Here is a 17,627-nt window from a genome sequence, read left to right on the forward strand (position 1 = left end):
TTAAAAAAAAATTTTTTAATCTCTTTCATCTAATACCATTTCATATTTTATAAAAAAATCTATTTTTTATTTGGAACAGAATACCATTTACAAAAAAACTGCACAGAGTATTACAGATTATGTAGTCCAACCAGTATGAGAATTACATATACTATAATCAGAGTTCATGAGTACAATATAACAATATCAAGTAGATATATCATAATTTACCTAACCATTATGGTAGCATGTTTCTTATTTTGTGTAACACTATTTTCTTTTGGCTGTTGCCATGGCATGTGGAAGTTCTGAGGACCAGGGATCAAACCTGCACCAGAGCAATGACCCAAGCCATAGCAGTGACAAATGCTAGATACTTAAGCTATTGAACCACCAGGAAACTACTGCATAGCACTATTTTTTAATTGGAGAAGGGAGATAAAATTTTGCAGTAAGTCCAGAGACCACTGCTGCTTACAGTACCTACAGAATTAGAAGGAAGAAAATTCTGACACTAGAAATTTTCATGGGCCAAAGATTACTTCAATGATTGAGGCAGTAATCAACACTGCCAAAGGGATTATTTCTTCTGGAAGTCCATATTAGGATCATTCTTGGTGGAACAATATTTATGTTAGATACTCTACTCTGACAGAAGACAAACACTGTATTTTGGTTTGTTATTTTTTTAGCTGTGCTTGTGGCATATAGAAGTTTCTGAGCCAGGGAATGAACCACGTCACAGCAGCAACCTGGGCCACTACAGTGACAACACCACATTACTTAACCTGCTGCACCACAGGGGAACTCCCACAAACACTGTATTATGAATGAAACATATGGATGAAGGTAAGTAATTACATTTCTAAAATTTCATGAGGACAACATTGCATAGGGAGAAAAATATTTGGAAAACGATCACATTGCTAGTACCTGATAAATTTTATCCACTTTAAAAATTATTACTTTAACACTGTTATGGGAAAAAAAAAGTCTGTGTGTCTCTGTATTTTTAATATAATGTATTTTTTAAAAAAAATGGAAGAATACATATCAATCTACTAAGACAAATTATTTCTGGGGAGGAAGTGAGGGAGAAAGCAAAGGGGCACTTCATATGGTTTCAACCTTTCTCAATAAGTATGTACTCATGTATTATTTGCTACTTAAAATCACATTTTTAAAGTAAAAAGCAATGAAAATATTCGAAAGAAATTCACTCAGAAAAGACTAAATACCATGTTGTAGTCTGCTAGTTGTCCTTGAAACTCTTTGATTTCAACAGCTAAAGTCTCAGCTCTGCAAACATAAAATATATACATGCATAAACACATGAAGGCAGATGAATGTTAATATTACGTATAACTAAAAATTTAGTATTAAACTCCTGAAACATATTACATTAAATGTTACTACTAATAAGAAAATACCTTGCATATTTTAACTGCAAAATTACTTACCTCTTTTCATATGACAAATATACTGAATTCTCTTGATTGTACATTTCTATTTCTTTTTGAAGTTTATTAATTTCTGTTGTAAGTTCACTTATTTTACTTCTAAGCGAAAAGAAATTAAAAAGTCAGCAAGACTTCCAATCCAGAAAAGTCTTTCTAGTCAAACAAAACAAACTTTTCATAAATGTACAACAATAATAAAAATGGTTTTGTAAAATTTCACTAAAAAAATAAAAACAATTTAAGTTGCTTATTTGATTAAGGAGGAGGTACAAGATATATCCCAAATGATAAACTGATACAGATTCTCTACTCACTAAAAAAAGATGAAATAGTACCAGAATGGAAACCTGGTCAATCTGGTATAATCTACAGACAGAAGTAGATGCCTAATTGTCACCCTCACAGCTCTTGCTATCCTCTAGAACAAGGTTTCTCAAGTGTAGCACATTTAGTTAGGTCTTTGAGTGATACTTTGGTGGGAAGTGGTAGGGTATACTGTGCACCACATGATGTTTAACAGGATCCCTGGTCTGGATGCCAGCAACATAGCCCCCAGTCCCAGTTATGACAACCAAAAATGTGTCTAAAAATTGCCAAATGTTCTTTGGGGGCCAAAATCGCTGCCAGTTGAGAACCAGTTCTAGAGTCAATTACACAAGTAGGTAAAACTATTTTTTAATACAGAAGCACAAATCCTGGAGAAGAGAGGCAACGAAATAATGAGAAATAGCCCTATCTTCCTTCCTTCTTTTAATTAAAAAGTGGCTGGATATTAAAAGACGTTATTCAACTGATGGTCTCACTATGTTTGTTACTGCTGTTAGCTTTGAGGACAGATGGGGAAAGCCTACCTTCTTTTATTGCCTTCTAGGAGTTTGAGAATCAAAAGGATTCAAGTAATTGAGCAACAAAAGAACTTAGAAGAAAACAGTTTGCAGGACACAATAGAAGGATGAATTAAATGGAATGAAAGTAAGAAAGAAAGCAGATATAGAGAATGGGTGAACAAGAAAATAAACTGGAAAAATGGAAATAAGACAGTAGGGTATATGAGAAAAGAAAAAGGTAGGTAGAAAAAAAGAAAAAAAATCTTAATTTAGAGCTGCATACTTAGAGATGTATAACAAAGCTTATAAATGAAAACTATACCATATTTATAGCAACTGACAATGTATATTTATGTAAAACTGTACTATTTATTATAAAGTATATAGATTTTCCCATTCTTATTAGATGTATGATTAATATATTTCAGCTTAGTGAAAGAAGCATAAAAGATTATTCTTATTATTACATAAAAACAGTGAATCTAAATACATAGTTCATATACATTCAAATACACAAAATTTTAAATCTCAGCCCAATTGATTTATCATATTTTGTGATGGTATCTATTTACAGCCAAATTAACCAGCAATCATGTTAGAATACAAAATAATTCTTAGAAATCAATAGACACCTAGTTATCTTAATAAGCCGTAGATAAAACTTCATGATCATGCATAGAAAAAAAGAGTATTTAACATACCGAAGAAGCCCAAGATAATAAGATTTGTCTAAAATTTGCCTCTGGGGACCTAAAAAAAAATTTTTAAGTATTAGTGTTCACTTTGAAAATGCCACCAAAATACCAAAGCTCAACCAGAATTATATGCTGTAATTCTCCGATAGCCTTCACAAACACCCCAGTAAACCTGAAAATTAAGAAGCAATGAAATGGAAAACAAAACCAGTATCTTAGCATCATGACAGATGGAAACTTGAATCAAGACCACAAGGATGGGACTAGAGATAGGGCTATTAATCCAGGGGACTCGACAGGTTGGATCGACTGAATGGAAACCAGGACTAAGGAAGTCTAGAACAAGGCTAGTCAAGAAGAACTTTTTGCAACAATGGAAATATTTTACATCAGCACTGTTCAATGACTAGCTACACAGGAATATTGAAAACCTGAAGGGTGGTTGATGTTACTGGGAAGTAAATTTTTATTTTACCTAATTTTTTTTAGGGCCCCACCCACGGCATATGGAAGTTCCCAGGCTAGAGGTTGAATCGAAGCTCCAGCTGCCAGCCTGCACCACAGCTACAACAAATCAGGATCTGAGCAGCATCTGCAACCTACACCATAGCTCACAGCAGTGCAAGATCCTTAACCCACTGAGCGAGGTCAGGGATTGAACCTGTGTCCCCACTGATACTATCTGGGCTCATTACTGCTGAGCCACAGCAGGAACTCCTTACCCAATTTTATTTAGTTAGTTAGTTTTATTTATTTATTTTTTGGTCTTTTTAGGCCCGTATCCACAGCATATGGAGGTTCCCAGGCAAGGAGTTGAATTGGAGCTGTAGCTGCTGGCCTACACCATAGCCATAGCAATACCAGATCCGAGCCTCATCTGTGACCTACACCACAGCCACGGCAATGCTGGATTCTTAACCCTATGAGTGAGGCTAGGGATTGAACCTGTGTCCTCATGGATGCTAGTCAGATTCATTTTCTCTGAGCCACAACAGGAACTCCTCCTTACCTAACTTTAATTAATTTAAATTTAAATAGCTACATGTAGTTATTGGCTATCATAATGGACACTGCAGATTTAGATAAATTATAAATTTCTCAAAGTAGGCAAGAGATTATGATTTTTCATAATTTGTTTCAGAGACTTTTAGAAACATGAACTTAAATTTCAGTAGGGCTAAAAAAGAATTCCTAGGTTAAATGTCACAAACCTTGAGAGAGGTGAAGTGCCCTCAAAGCATGACAGAATAAGCTACAGAGTACTGACTATTCTACGATGAGAAGGAGAGTGTCTTAGAAAAGAAAACAAGGCACTGGAGCAGGTAAGAGCAAAAGGCATAGGAGATTATGGTGCGTGTTGGTTAACAATCGGAACTTTTTCACATGTTGGTAGAAAATGACTATCTTAAATGATGTTGGTTCAGTTTTAAAGGAGAAATTACTACATTTCTACCCTTAATGTTTGTAAGTAAGTAATATTAAACATATAAACATTTCTAGGAATATATTTTTAAAGACAAAACAACTACAAAATTTTTACTCAATTTCCTTCACAGTATTGATAAAGCATTTCTAAATAATTAATTGGTTTTAAATATTTAGTGAGTGGGTGGTAGTACAATGCAAGTAAGAAAATTTAAGTCTCCTGAAAGGCATGATATACTATATTACAGCAGTTAGTGAGATATCTTATACCTAATTTTGCACCGGTAGAGTATCTTCATCCCTGATAAGACATTTGCAAATGCAGAAATAAAAACTCATTATAAAACAATTCACCATACTTTGACTTATATATAATATAGACCAACTTTCTCAACAACAACATATAGTGTTACTATTATGTCTTTCTAAATACATACAGAGAAGCATAATTGAGATACATAAATCTATGTGTTAACCTCACTTTCTTACTTAGCACTATAATGGAATATTATTACCAAAAGTGACACTTTTGACTCACTCTTCATATGTAAGCAAATACCTTACTAGTGTCATTTTGACATGAAAATTTTAAAAAATTCAAAATATTTCTAGATGTCACCAGAAATCTAATTTTAACCCCTGAGCTTTTCTTCAAATTATTTCAAAATTTTTCAAGTTATAGTGAAATTCTATGTTCATAAAAATGAAGATTAAAATAGCTCATATATGTATATAACACCCTAGTTTGCAATAAATTTCTACATCCATGCTCTTATTTAACCGTTACAACAATTTTGTGAAACAAGGAATAAGAATTAAGACAGTCTTTTTCACTCTAAAATTCTGATTTAGTAATATGATACTGTAATATTCTTATACAAAATATATTCATCTTCTTAAAATAGATACCTTTCATCCCAGTTTTCATTCCACTCAAACCTTGTTGCGTTACAGGACGATCAGCAACTTTGATCTGAGAAGACAGAACTCCTCCTATCCCTACAGGACCACCACGAGAGCCTGGTCTTGCTGTTCCAGGTGGTATCTAAATAACAAGATTTCAATTTTTTTTTTTTAATGGAAAAGTTGATTCCCTCTTTTTCCCCCCTTTTTAGGGCCACACCTGAGGCATATATAAGCCCCAGGCTAGGGGCTGAACCAGAGCTGCAGAATACAAGCCTAAGCCACAGCCATAGCCATGTTATATCTGAGCCGCATCTGCGACCTATACCACAGCATGTGGCAACATCAGATCCTTAACCCACTGAGTGAAGCCAGGGATTGAACCTGCATCCTCATGGTCAGTATGTCAGTTTCTTAACCCACTGAGCCACAATGCAAACTCCAAGATTTCAATTTTAATACACTAAAAAAACACTGTGCCTCTAATATTGTTAAGACTGAGAAGAGAATATTTTTTAAAAGATTTTATATAATTTGATAAAATTTTCCTCACATCTTAAAATGTCTGAACTACTATTAAATAAAATTACCATCTAAACTTCTATGAATATTAAATAACACATTTGCTAAATATTAAGATTCTGCGAGTTCCCGTCAGAGCTCAGTGGTAATGAAGCCGATTAGTATCCATGAGGATGTGGGTTCACTCCCTGGCCTCACTCAGTGGGTTAAGGATCTGGCGTTGCCATGAGCTGTAGGCTGCAGACATGGCTCGGATCCCAGGTTGCTGTGGCTGTGGCGTCGGCCAGCAGCTGCAGCTCCAGTTTGACCCCTAGCCTAGGAACTTCCATATGCTGTGAGTGTGGCCCTAAAAAGCAAAAACAAACAAAAAAAATTTAAGATTCTATGTTTAGACATTACTTATAATACTCCCAGAACTAAACGGAGCAAAATGTCCATGTATTTGTCCTTATTTAACCATAGAAAATGGTTATAATTCCATTTTTGTAAAATAAAGTCGAGTGTTACATTAAAAAAATAGTAACTAACAATGTTTATCCCTATATAATCATATTATAATCACTTAATGTTATACTTTATATAATTCACATTTTCAAAATTACCTTTAAAATCATAAAAATAAATTTTTAAAAAAATAATGCAATTACATTTTTACCTTTTATATATTAGCCATGTAAGTATTAAAAAGCTTACATCATTCAACAAGTATTCATATTATTACTCTACATGATTCTCTACCCTAGGTCTGTTAAATCCAATCTAACATTAAACACCCTAAGGAGAGGTCAAAAGACTCCCTACTTGTCAGTTCACATAGTTATGTATAGGCATGGGAAGATATAAAAGACAACCTGTTGAGTTGTATAAATTGTTGTAAATTTTAGAGATTAAGCCCTTGTCAGTTGCATCGTTTGAAACTATTTTCTCCCATTCTCTAAATTGTCTTTTTGTTTTCTTTTTGGTTTCCTTTGCTGTGCAAAAGCTTGTCAGTTTGATTAGGTCCCATGGGTTTATTATTGCTTTTATTTCTGTTGCTTTGGGAGACTGACCTGAGAAAACATTTGTAAGGTTGATGTCAGAGAATGTTTTGCCTATGTCCTCTTCCAAGAGTTTGATGGTGTCTTATCTTATAAGTCTTCAGCCATTTTGAGTTTATTTTTGTGCACGTTGTGAGGGTGTGTTCTGTTTTATTGATTTGCATGCAGCTGTCCAGTTTTACCAATACTTGCTGAAAAGACTGTCTTTTCCCCATTTTATGTTCTTGCCTCCTTTGTCAAAGATTAATTGACCATAGCTGTCTGGGTTTATTTATGGGTTCTCTATTCTGGTCCATTGGTCTGTATGTCTCTTTTGGTACCAGTACCACACTATCTTGATGACTGTGGCTTTGTAATAATGCCTGAAGTCTGGGAGAGTTTATGCCTCCTGCTTGGTTTTTATTCCTCAGGATTGCTTTGGCAATTCTAGGTCTTTAGTGGTTCCACATAAATTTTTGGATTGTTTTTTCTAGTTCTGTGAAAAATGTCATGGGTAATTTGATAGGGATTGCATTAAATCTGCAGATTGCTTTAGGTGGTATGGTCATTTTTACAATATTAATTTTTCCAACCCAGGAGCAAGGAATATCTTTTCATTTCTTTGCATCCACTTTAATTTCCTTGATTAATGTTTTATAGTTCTCAGCATATAAGTCTTTCACCTCCTTGGTCAGGTTTAGTCCAAGGTATTTGATTTTGGGGGTGCAATTTTAAAAGGTATTGTATTTTTGTATTCCTTTTCTAATATTTCATTGTTAGTATACAGACATGTGACTGATTTCTGAATGTTAATCTTTTTTTTTAAGATACCTAATTTATTTATTTATTTATTTATTTGATTTTTTTTTGTCTTTTTGCCATTTCTTGGGCCGCTCCTGCGGCATATGGAGGTTCCCAGGCTAGGGTTCTAATTGGAGCTGTAGCTGCCAGCCTATGCCAGAGCCACAGCAATGCGGGATCCGAGCCGCGTCTGCAACCTACACCACAGCTCACGGCAACACCAGATTGTTAACCCACTGAGCAAGGGCAGGGATTGAACCTGCAACCTCATGGTTCCCTAGTCGGATTCGTTAACCACTGCGCCACAATGGGAACTCCTCAATGTTAATCTTATATCCTGCTACTTTGATGAATTTGTTGATCAGTTCAAGTAGTTTTGGGGTCGAGTCCTTAGGGTTTTCTATAGATAGTATCATGTCATCTGCATACAATGACAGTTTTACCTTTTCTCTTCCTATCTGGTTGCCTTTTATTTCTTTCGTTTGTCTGATTGCTGTGGCTAGGTCTTCCAATACTATGTTGAATAACAGTGGTGAGAGTGGGCATCCTTGTCTTGTTCCAGATTTTAGTGGGAAGGTTTTCAGCTTTTCCCCACTGAATATTATATTTGCTGTGGGTTTGTCATAAATGGCTTTTATTATGTTAAGGCATGTTCCCTCTATACCCACTTTGGTAAGAGTTTTTAATCATGAATGGATGTTGGACTTTGTCAAACTCTTTCTCTGCATCTATTGAGATGACCATGTAGTTTTTGACATATCTTTTGTTAATGTGGTGTATGATGTTGATTGATTTGTGTATGTTGAACCATCCTTGTGAACCTGGGATGAATCCCACCTGGTTGTGGTATATGATCTTTTTTATATGTTGTTGGATTCAGTTGGCGAAAATTTTGTTGAGAATTTTTGCGTCTATATTCATCAAAGTTGAATAAAGTTTTCTTTTTTGGTGGTATCTTAGTCTGGTTTTGGAATTAGGGTGATGGTAGCACCACACAATGTCTTTGGGAGTGTTCCTTCTTTTAGCCACAACCCAATTGAAAAATGGGCAAAAGATGTGAAGAGACATTTCTCCAAGGAAGAGATACAGATGGCCAACAAGCACATGAAAAAATGCTTAACATCACTGATTATTAGAGAAATGCAAATCAACACTACCACGAGATACCACCTCACACCAGTCAGAATGTCCAGAACAAATGCTGGACAGGGTGTGGAGAAAAGGGAACCCTCCTGCACTGTTGGTGGGAATGTAACCACTATGGAAAACAGTATGGAGGTACCTTAGAAAACTATACATAGAACTACCATATGACCCAGCAATCCCACTCTTGGGCATATATCCAGATAAAACTTTCCTTGAAAAAGACACAGGCACCCGCATGTTCATTGCAGCACTATTCACAATAGCCGAGACATGGAAACAACCTAAATGTCCATTGACAGATGAATGGATTAGGAAGATGTGGTGTATATACACAATGGAATACTACTCAGCCATAAACATAAAAAGGAATGAAAAAATGCCATTTGCAGCAACATGGATGGAACTAGAGACTCTCATACTAAGTGAAGTAAGTCAGAAAGAGAAAGACAAATACCATATGGTAACACTTATATCTGGAATCTAATATATGGCACAAATGAAACTTTCCACAGAAAAGAAAATCATGGACTTAGAGAATAGACTTGTGGTTGCCAAGGGGGAGGGAGTGGGATGGACTGGGAGCTTGGTTTTAATAGATGCAAACTATTGCCTTTGGAATGGGTAAGCAATGAGATCCTGCTGTGTAGCACTGGGAACTATGTCTAGTCACTTATGATGGATCATGATAATGTGTGAAAAAAGAACGTATACATGTATGTGTAACTGGGTCACCATGCTGTACAGTAGAAAATTGACAGAACACTGTAAACCAACCATAATGGGAAAAAAATCATTATGTATAAAAAAATAAAAAATAAAACATGGAGGATAATGTGAGAAAAAGAAAAAATATATATATGTACGACTGGGTCACTTTTCTGTGCAGTAGAAGTTGACAGAACACTGTAAATCAACTATAACAGAAAAATAAAAATCATAAAAAAGAAAAAAAAAGACAACCTGAAATTGTTCCAAGATATCCTTCTTTTGCTTATTTTCCTTTCCTTATTTTCTTTTTCCCTACTCTCTACCAAAGAGTAAAGTGGTAGATTTAAATATGTAGTATAAATTTTAGATAGGGGCTAGATACAGCCATTCTTTTTTTTTCTTTTTTTTTCTTTTTTGTCTTTTTTGCCTTTTTTTGCCATTTCTTGGGCCGCTTCTGCGGCATATGGAGGTTCCCAGGCTAGGGGTTGAATCGGAGATGGAGCCGCAGCAACGCAGGATCGGAGCCGCGTCTGCGACCTACACCACAGCTCAGGGCAACGCCGGATCGTTAACCTACTGAGCAAAGGCAGGGATTGAACCGCAACCTCATGGTTCCTAGTCGGATTCGTTAACCACTGCGCCACGACGGGTACTCCGATACAACCATTCTTATTGTTTTCAATTCTCTTATCAGGTAGCCTCTTCTTATCAGCTAACATAGATCTCAAGTAATTCTGAGAAGTACTTGGTAATTAACTTGAATATGTTGAATATGGGGGCAACAGTACCATATTCTAGAGAATACATTGTATACAGGAATACCGTAAACTACAAATTCAAATGAAATGAGTTCAGGGTTATCCTGAGTGATCTTTGGGAGAAAATGTTAAATCTTTCCTTGGGTAAACCTTATGAATAATTTCTTGCTTGGCTCTATGAAAGCATAATTATGATAGCTACTCCAAAACTATGCTACTTTTTAAAAAGTTTACTAATTGAAAGTATAGAGAAAAAAAGCATAAATTAAAACTTCACACATTAAAAAGAATGGAGTGAATGTTTATAAATGCACACAGAAATATATTTGCATTGTTGAAAGAAAAGGGCAAGATATATAAGAACATATACATATAGCACTATCCTTATTTTGGAATATACTAAAACCACACAATCCTATATGCATGTGTGTCGGTGTTTATAAATGGACAGAAAAAAGTCTAGAAGGTTACATGCCACATTTCAGAAAATGGTAATACCCGGGGTAGAAGAAGGGAACGCAGATTTTCCTTTGAATATTTTACAACAAGCATTAGTTTTAAAAACTGCCAAAACTATATAGTTAAAGCACCCAGCAAACAGTAGGTGGCCAATAAATTTCAGATTCCTTTTATAAATATTTAGTTAATAGAAAAAATTCTTACTAAATTAATAGAAAAAGATATCCTAGCTCAGTACACATAAATGAAGAAAAATCATTTAAGTATAAGTTGATGATGATGTTGATAATATTAGCTAAAACTCTAGAAAAATCTGAAAACTTTAAGAAAATTATTCCCTCCAAAATTTTCTGCTTTACTTATGAATTAAGCATAGGACCCAGCATTATCTCTACTTGCAATTCATCTACTGTCCAAACTTGAATACTTCATATACACCTTATGAGGTAGGCAAAACCATCTATTGTGAGCATCAGAGAAATTACTATGAATATTTTGGTGTATTCATTTCTTTCTATGTACATATAAATGTACATCTTTAATCTTAAATTGATACCATACTGCTTTTTTCATTTAATAATGTATTATAAAGATGTATTATTTCCTCACATATTTAATTTTTTTTTCTCTTTTTAGGGCCTCACATGTAGCATATGGAAGTTCCCAGGCTAGGGGTCAAATTGGAGCTGCAGCTGCTGGCATACACGCAGCCACAGCAACAGCTCATGTCAATGCTGGATCCTTAACCCACTGTGTGAGGCTAGGCATCGAACTCACATACTTATGGATACTAGTCAGGTTTGTAACCCACTAAGCCACAGTGGGAACTCCAAAAATAATTTTTAATGATTACTTGCTAGCCTATTATAGGGATAGACATATCATAATGTATTAAGATTTACCTGTTACAAGGTCATTTAGGCTGTCTGAAATTTCCACTATTATAACTGTAATGAAGATGTAACAAATATCCTTACAGGACTTATTCTGCTTAGAATTACCAGTTTATAAAATTTACCAAATTTTTTTCTCCTAATGTGCTGTGTTTCTCCTACTGATTCATTTATTTATGATTCTATTATACATTAAGCTCTTAACATTTACTAGAGTGTGTAGGTTGCTATGGCAACCAGAACATTATTTTACTTATTACTTATATTTTTACATTAGAGTGCTGTACTTTTTCTTATTTTGCTTTTGTATTGTGCTAGGTAAATTTAGAATAGTTTTATAAGGTGAATTTTAGAACCATATAATGATATTCCTTCCTCCACCCCCAAAGAAATCTCAAGGAATGTTGACTGATAGGGTTTACAGCCTTACTACAGAAACAGCTCTTACAAATAAGTGAACTTTCTTTTTCATTTAAGAGTCTGAACTCTATGTATGACACATACGTTGTAAATATTTTTTCGAGTTTGTTATTTTTCTTTTAACTTTTACATGGTGTTTTCAATTTTTGCAAATTCAAATGCATAACTATAAAAATACCTTCCTTTTCAGCACTTGATGTTTTCTGTCATTTTTACAAAGGCCTAGTTCACACCAAGTTTATACAAAAGACTTGCCTGTATTTTCCTCCAATATACTTATGCTTTCATTTTTTAAATATGAAGTTTCTAAAATATCTACAATTTTGTATGAGGGAGGGATTTGTCTTTTAAAAAACAAATGGTTGGAGTTTCCATCGTGGCTCAGGGGTTAACAAACCTGAGTAGTATCCATGAGGACACGAGTTTGATCCCTGACCTTGCTCAGTGGGTTGGGGATCCAGCATTGCTGTGAGCTGTGCTCTAGGTGGCAGATGCAGCTTGGATCCCACATTGCTATGGCTTCAGGGTAGGTCGGCGGCTATAGCTCCCAAGCACCCCTAGCCTGAGAAACTCCATATGCCACAGGTGTGTCTCTAAAAAGATTTAAAAAAAAAAAGAAGGTTTATCAGGTATCTGAATGCACTATTGAAAACTCCATGCTTTACCGACTAATTTGAAACACCACCTTAATCATTAATTCAATTCTTACATGTCTGATTCTGTCTCTACCATTCTACTTGATTCTGGCACCAATACACTCTACCATTTAAATTACTGTAGCTTTAAAATAAAATTGAATATTAGCATGAGTATGCTTCTTCTTTTAACAATCTCTCTCAAACACTCTCTCAAGTTTATACTTCTAGATATTTTTGGAAAAAAATACATATAATAGCATGCTTATAGGACAAAGAAAAATAAAGAAGAACCTCTTCTTATAGACATGCTTTCCAATTTTTACCAGAATATATGCACACTAATTCAATAACTTGTTTTAAACTTACTCCAGTTGCCACTCGAATATTTCCTGATGAGGGTCGTATTCCAGAAGGAGGCCTTCCTGTCAGTCCAATGCCACCTCGTGAAACAGGGCGAGCTGCTGAAGGTTTGTGATTAGTGGCCATTGTTTGCTCACTTTAACCACTGTTTGGAAACAAGAATAGTTCAATTCTCTTTTGATATCTTGATATTGATAGCAAGATAGTCGTAACCACAAACGCTTCCTTCAAACATTTAATTCATAATGAGTTTTCTTGCAAACTGCCAGTGTAGGTACTACTACGTAGAAAGTTAAGTCTGCTTTAATTCTGTTCAAATTTGACTTTAATGTTCCATTTGGAACCAGATCTTAGTTAGATCTTCCCTGACTGCTTTTGTCTAGGGACCTCCTAATCACTCTGCTGTTTACTAAAGTCTTTCCTAAATTGTTCAGTCTCTACTCCAGTAGCACCAACATCCTGGATGACTTCCATATGGATACTGGATTCAATATGTAACATTGTAGCTTTATAGTTCCTTGATCTAAATTTCAATAACCATTTTTAAACTCCATTTCAAGTTGTTCACAGCCATGGCCAAACATGGAGCTTGTCATCATCTAGAATTGCTTCATCTCAAATATCTTAATTACTTTATTCTCTGGCCTTAATCTCCTTTCCTACCCTTTTCTCATCTTTATTCTAACTACATTTCCCTTAAACCATTTCCTTTATTCACTCATTCTCCCCCAGTTTATCAGCTCCCTCCTTTACTCATCATAATATAACATTATTTAAAGTTTTGGCTGATAATTTAAAATAGCATTTTTAAAACAATTGGTCTCAATCTAGTAGTGGCTTATGAAAACAATTTAGCAGGCTATAACAAATATGTTTTAAATATGATATAAAATAGAAAATATGAGAGTTCATGGCACATAGAGTAACTATTTCATTTAATTTTCGTTTCAGTTATATTTATATAAGTTTACACATACGCGTATACTGGTCTATAATATAAAAGGTATGACGTGGCTCAGACCCCAAGTTGCTGTGGCTGGGGCACAGGCCAGCAGCTGTAGCTCTGATTCGACCCCTAGCTTGGGAACTTCCATACGCCATGGGTACAGCTATAAAAAGCAAAAAAAAAAAAAAAAAAAAAAATATCTCTGGCCCAAGGAATGCCAAGACATACAGATTGCAGAATAGAGAAATTAGTATGAGACTGAAAATGAAGATTTCAAAAACAAACAGAGAAACCAGGAGTGTTTGTCAGGGATGCCAAGAGAAGGCAGGAATGGTCAGCCAAGCCATTTTCTGCTGGAAATTCAAGTAAGATGAACACTGAAAAATCCATTGCAATCTCCATCAAAAACCATTAATGGGAGTTCCCTTTGTGGCTCAGTGGTAACAAACCAGACTAGTATCCATGAGGATGCAAGTTTGATCCCTGGCCTTGCTCAGTGGGTTAAAGATCCAGCATTGTTGTGACCTGTGGTGTAGGCTGAAGACGTGACTGGGATCCTGTGTTGCTGTGGCTGTGTGTAGGCTGGCAGCTGCAGCTCCAATTAGAACCCTAGCTGGGGAACGTCCATATGTCTCAGATGTGGCCCTAAAAAAGCAAAAAAAAATTTTGTCAAGACCAGTATCAAGGACTTCATTTCTTCTCAACACTAAACTGTCTTTTGAACACCATCACCTAATTACCATCCTCGAACTCTTCTTCAAGCCTTATGGCAAAATCACAAACTGTTCTCTACATTCAACCTGGACAGCTAAACACTGTTAATGGAAATCCCACAACTGTACAGACTAGAGAACTGCAAAGTCATAGTCACCAAATTTTGCTGGACTCTCATCTCAGAAATTATTTTATTTATCTTTGATTAGCTACTCTGTTCTTGATGATTATGGTCCTTAATCACTTTTCTACTTAACCTCTGTTCCTACCACTCTCAGCAGATGACTCATTCCTGAAAAAATTAAGATGTGAAATCCACATCTGGAGTACATAAACTTACCTATATCCACCTTGCCCTCCAATCTCAAAAGCCATTCCTTCTCTCATTCAAGATAAGTCTCTATTATGATTTATTTTCTTCATTCCAACACCTTTGAGAGGTTAGCTTTCCTCTCCTTGCCCAACTTCTTCTCTCCCACTCTTGCCCCAGTCTCCTTTGGGGCATCATCCAGCTCATACATGTCTTTAAACCTACCCCTTCTTTCAATTGGCTGTCAAACTCCATTATTTCCTAACCTTAAAAACGAATTTCTAGATCCTGAAACCACTTTTAGTTCTGTTCCATATATCTTTTTCTAGGCAGCCAAATTCTAAAAATTAGCTTATAGCCGTCATTCTCTACCTTTTCCATTTCCACTGTCTCCTGGATTCCTACTATGCCATTTAAATGTTCCCTGTCAATGCAGCTAGGGATGTAAATGCCACCTTTGTTACTGGTGTCCAGTCCTACATTAAATCATTTCCAGGACACTCTCCTCTTTTGTTTCTCCTTTTTCACTTTCCTTCATTTTATTCTACATGCCCTTGTTAGCAGTATTTCTCAAGATACCATCCACAGTCTATTTTTCTTTTTCCTCTTTGATTTCTCATTGTGCCACCTCATCTATACTCAGAGTTTTAACAATAGGCTGATGAGGAGTTCCCTGGTGGCCTAGTGGGTTAAGGATACTACGTCGTCTCTAGTAACAAATATTCCACTAACTCCAAGGTTAGTCATTCAAAAATTCACACAATCTCTGGGATTACTCACACAACCAGAGAGGTTCCAGAAAGATTAGGGATACTAATGTAGCTAGGACAATTACCAGCCATATTCTCCCCTCTGGAAGTGTTTCCTCATTTATAAAGCGTGACAGTGAGCTCTATCTTGCACGGTCATTTTGACGACTCCAGGTACGTCATACAAAATATCTGGCTCCTAATTACTTTTATGATCATGATCCTCCCAACTGGCCATTTTAACATATATGAAGCGGAAAGTTGCAAAGTCCCTTCCACCATGACCAACAGACAGAAATCTATTTACTCTCAGTAAAATTCCTCAGCTCACAGTGAATTTTCTCTTCGAGGCGCCGGAATCCCTCCCTCTGGTCACCCCCTTGGCAGACCCCTCCTCAGGAGACTGCTGAAGAGGTCTCCTCACGCTCTGCCTTACTAGAAATGGGACTGCCTTGGCCCGGAGATAGGTCTGAAGAGAACAGCTAAGAGCCAGATGTATTTTGTTTGGAGAGTATCAGCATCTTCAAAGATAACCCGTAAAGGAAGCAAGGAGGAGAGTTGGAATCGGGATTTCTCACCTCCGCCGAGGCTGAGAGGCGCGGAAGGAAGGGGGTCGCCCCGTTGAAGGGCGCGGAAGGCGGGGAATCGCACCGCTGAGGGTGCAGAAGTAAGGGGGTCGCACTGCCCTGGGGCACTCGAAGTTCTTTCCGATGCCTCCACCACCGCGGAGCCCACCAGTCGGGCCGCGAACCTCTTCGCTCACTCGAGATGTTCCTCTCACCCGCGAACAGCTTTCTTCTGCTCTCGAGGCCTCACTACAAGCTGCCTGCCGTCGGCCGCCGCGTATCCTGGCAACGGATACTCTTCCAGACTGGCCAGTCCTCCAACTCAGCGAAGCAAGCGAGTGATATGCTCTCGCGAGATTTTAGGACTAACGTTTCCCATATAGTTCAGCACCCTTGCAGAATAAAGGGAAAACTGCGAATTGGCTAGGAAGGAAATTTTTTATTTGAAAATCTTGGTTTTCTTTATAATCAGAGGAAGCTTTCTGATTGTGAGCCTGACTTGAACTCATTCCTAGCGAGTTTGACTATATCGCTGTATAGCCTCACTTGTAATAACGCCAGAGTTTTTAGTAAGAATTACTTGGAAGTTATTCCGTGGTAGGCAGCATTGTACAGTCTTTCTACTTCTAATTGGTGGTAGTTTTTCTTCCTGTTAGGACTGCACATCATACAGATACAACATTAAGTATGGATGAGATTCTGGTACCGCACAGTCCCTAATTTCATTGAAAGCTTTATGTCTTTAGGCTTTCAGGCTTATTTTGATCTAGGTTTGTGAGAAAGGCTAAATTAAATGCAAAGTGGTCTTAGAAGAATTATTTTTTAAAAATATATTGTGGGAGTTCCCATTGTGGCTCAGCGGAAACAAATCCGACTAGGAACCACGCACGAGGTTTCAGGTTCCATCCCTGGCCTCGCTCAGTGGGTTAAGGATCCGATGTTGCCCTGAGCTGTGGTGTAGGTTGCAGACACGCTTGGATCCCACGTTGCTGTGGCTCTGGTGTAGGCCAGCGGCTACAGCTCCGATTAGACCCTGGCCTGGGAACCTCCATGTGCCAGGGTGCGGTCCTAGAAAAGAAGAAAAAAAAAAAAAATATATATATATATATATGTATGTATATATTGTAACTACTTCATCTTAAATCTCACCTCTCTCGTAAAGAAGTAACTTGCAGTTTATTTTCTTCCAGTCTTATTATAATAGCTTAAATGTGATTGGAGCTCTAATCATAACATACATACACATTGGACTATTTTTTTTTTTTTTCTTTTTACCACCGTAGACTCCGGCCTAAGAAGTCACCAGGCTAAGGCTCAAACATAATTAGTTGC

At 36.6% G+C, this 17,627-nt stretch overlaps 1 protein-coding gene across 3 annotated transcripts in view; it reads right to left on the reverse strand.

The window, feature by feature from the left end:
• Nucleotides 1-16,609, reverse strand: part of IFT74 (intraflagellar transport 74) — a 78,410-nt gene extending 61,801 nt beyond the window's left edge. For 2 of the 3 annotated variants that reach the window (XM_047767542.1, XM_047767541.1), the window contains exons 1-6: nucleotides 16,308-16,609; nucleotides 13,017-13,155; nucleotides 5,296-5,431; nucleotides 2,968-3,016; nucleotides 1,440-1,538; nucleotides 1,218-1,278 (exon numbers count right to left, since the gene is read on the reverse strand). In XM_047767542.1, the coding sequence (XP_047623498.1) occupies nucleotides 1,218-1,278; nucleotides 1,440-1,538; nucleotides 2,968-3,016; nucleotides 5,296-5,431; nucleotides 13,017-13,136 (465 nt within the window). In that variant the 5' untranslated portion in view covers nucleotides 13,137-13,155; nucleotides 16,308-16,609. Of the gene's footprint in view, nucleotides 1-1,217; nucleotides 1,279-1,439; nucleotides 1,539-2,967; nucleotides 3,017-5,295; nucleotides 5,432-13,016; nucleotides 13,156-16,307 lie in introns of those variants that run through there. The other variant, XM_047767543.1, reaches the window with a different exon arrangement.
• Nucleotides 16,610-17,627: the final 1,018 nt, after the last annotated feature.

This window comes from Phacochoerus africanus, chromosome 2 (assembly GCF_016906955.1).
Source record: "Phacochoerus africanus isolate WHEZ1 chromosome 2, ROS_Pafr_v1, whole genome shotgun sequence".
Lineage (NCBI taxonomy): Eukaryota > Metazoa > Chordata > Mammalia > Artiodactyla > Suidae > Phacochoerus > Phacochoerus africanus.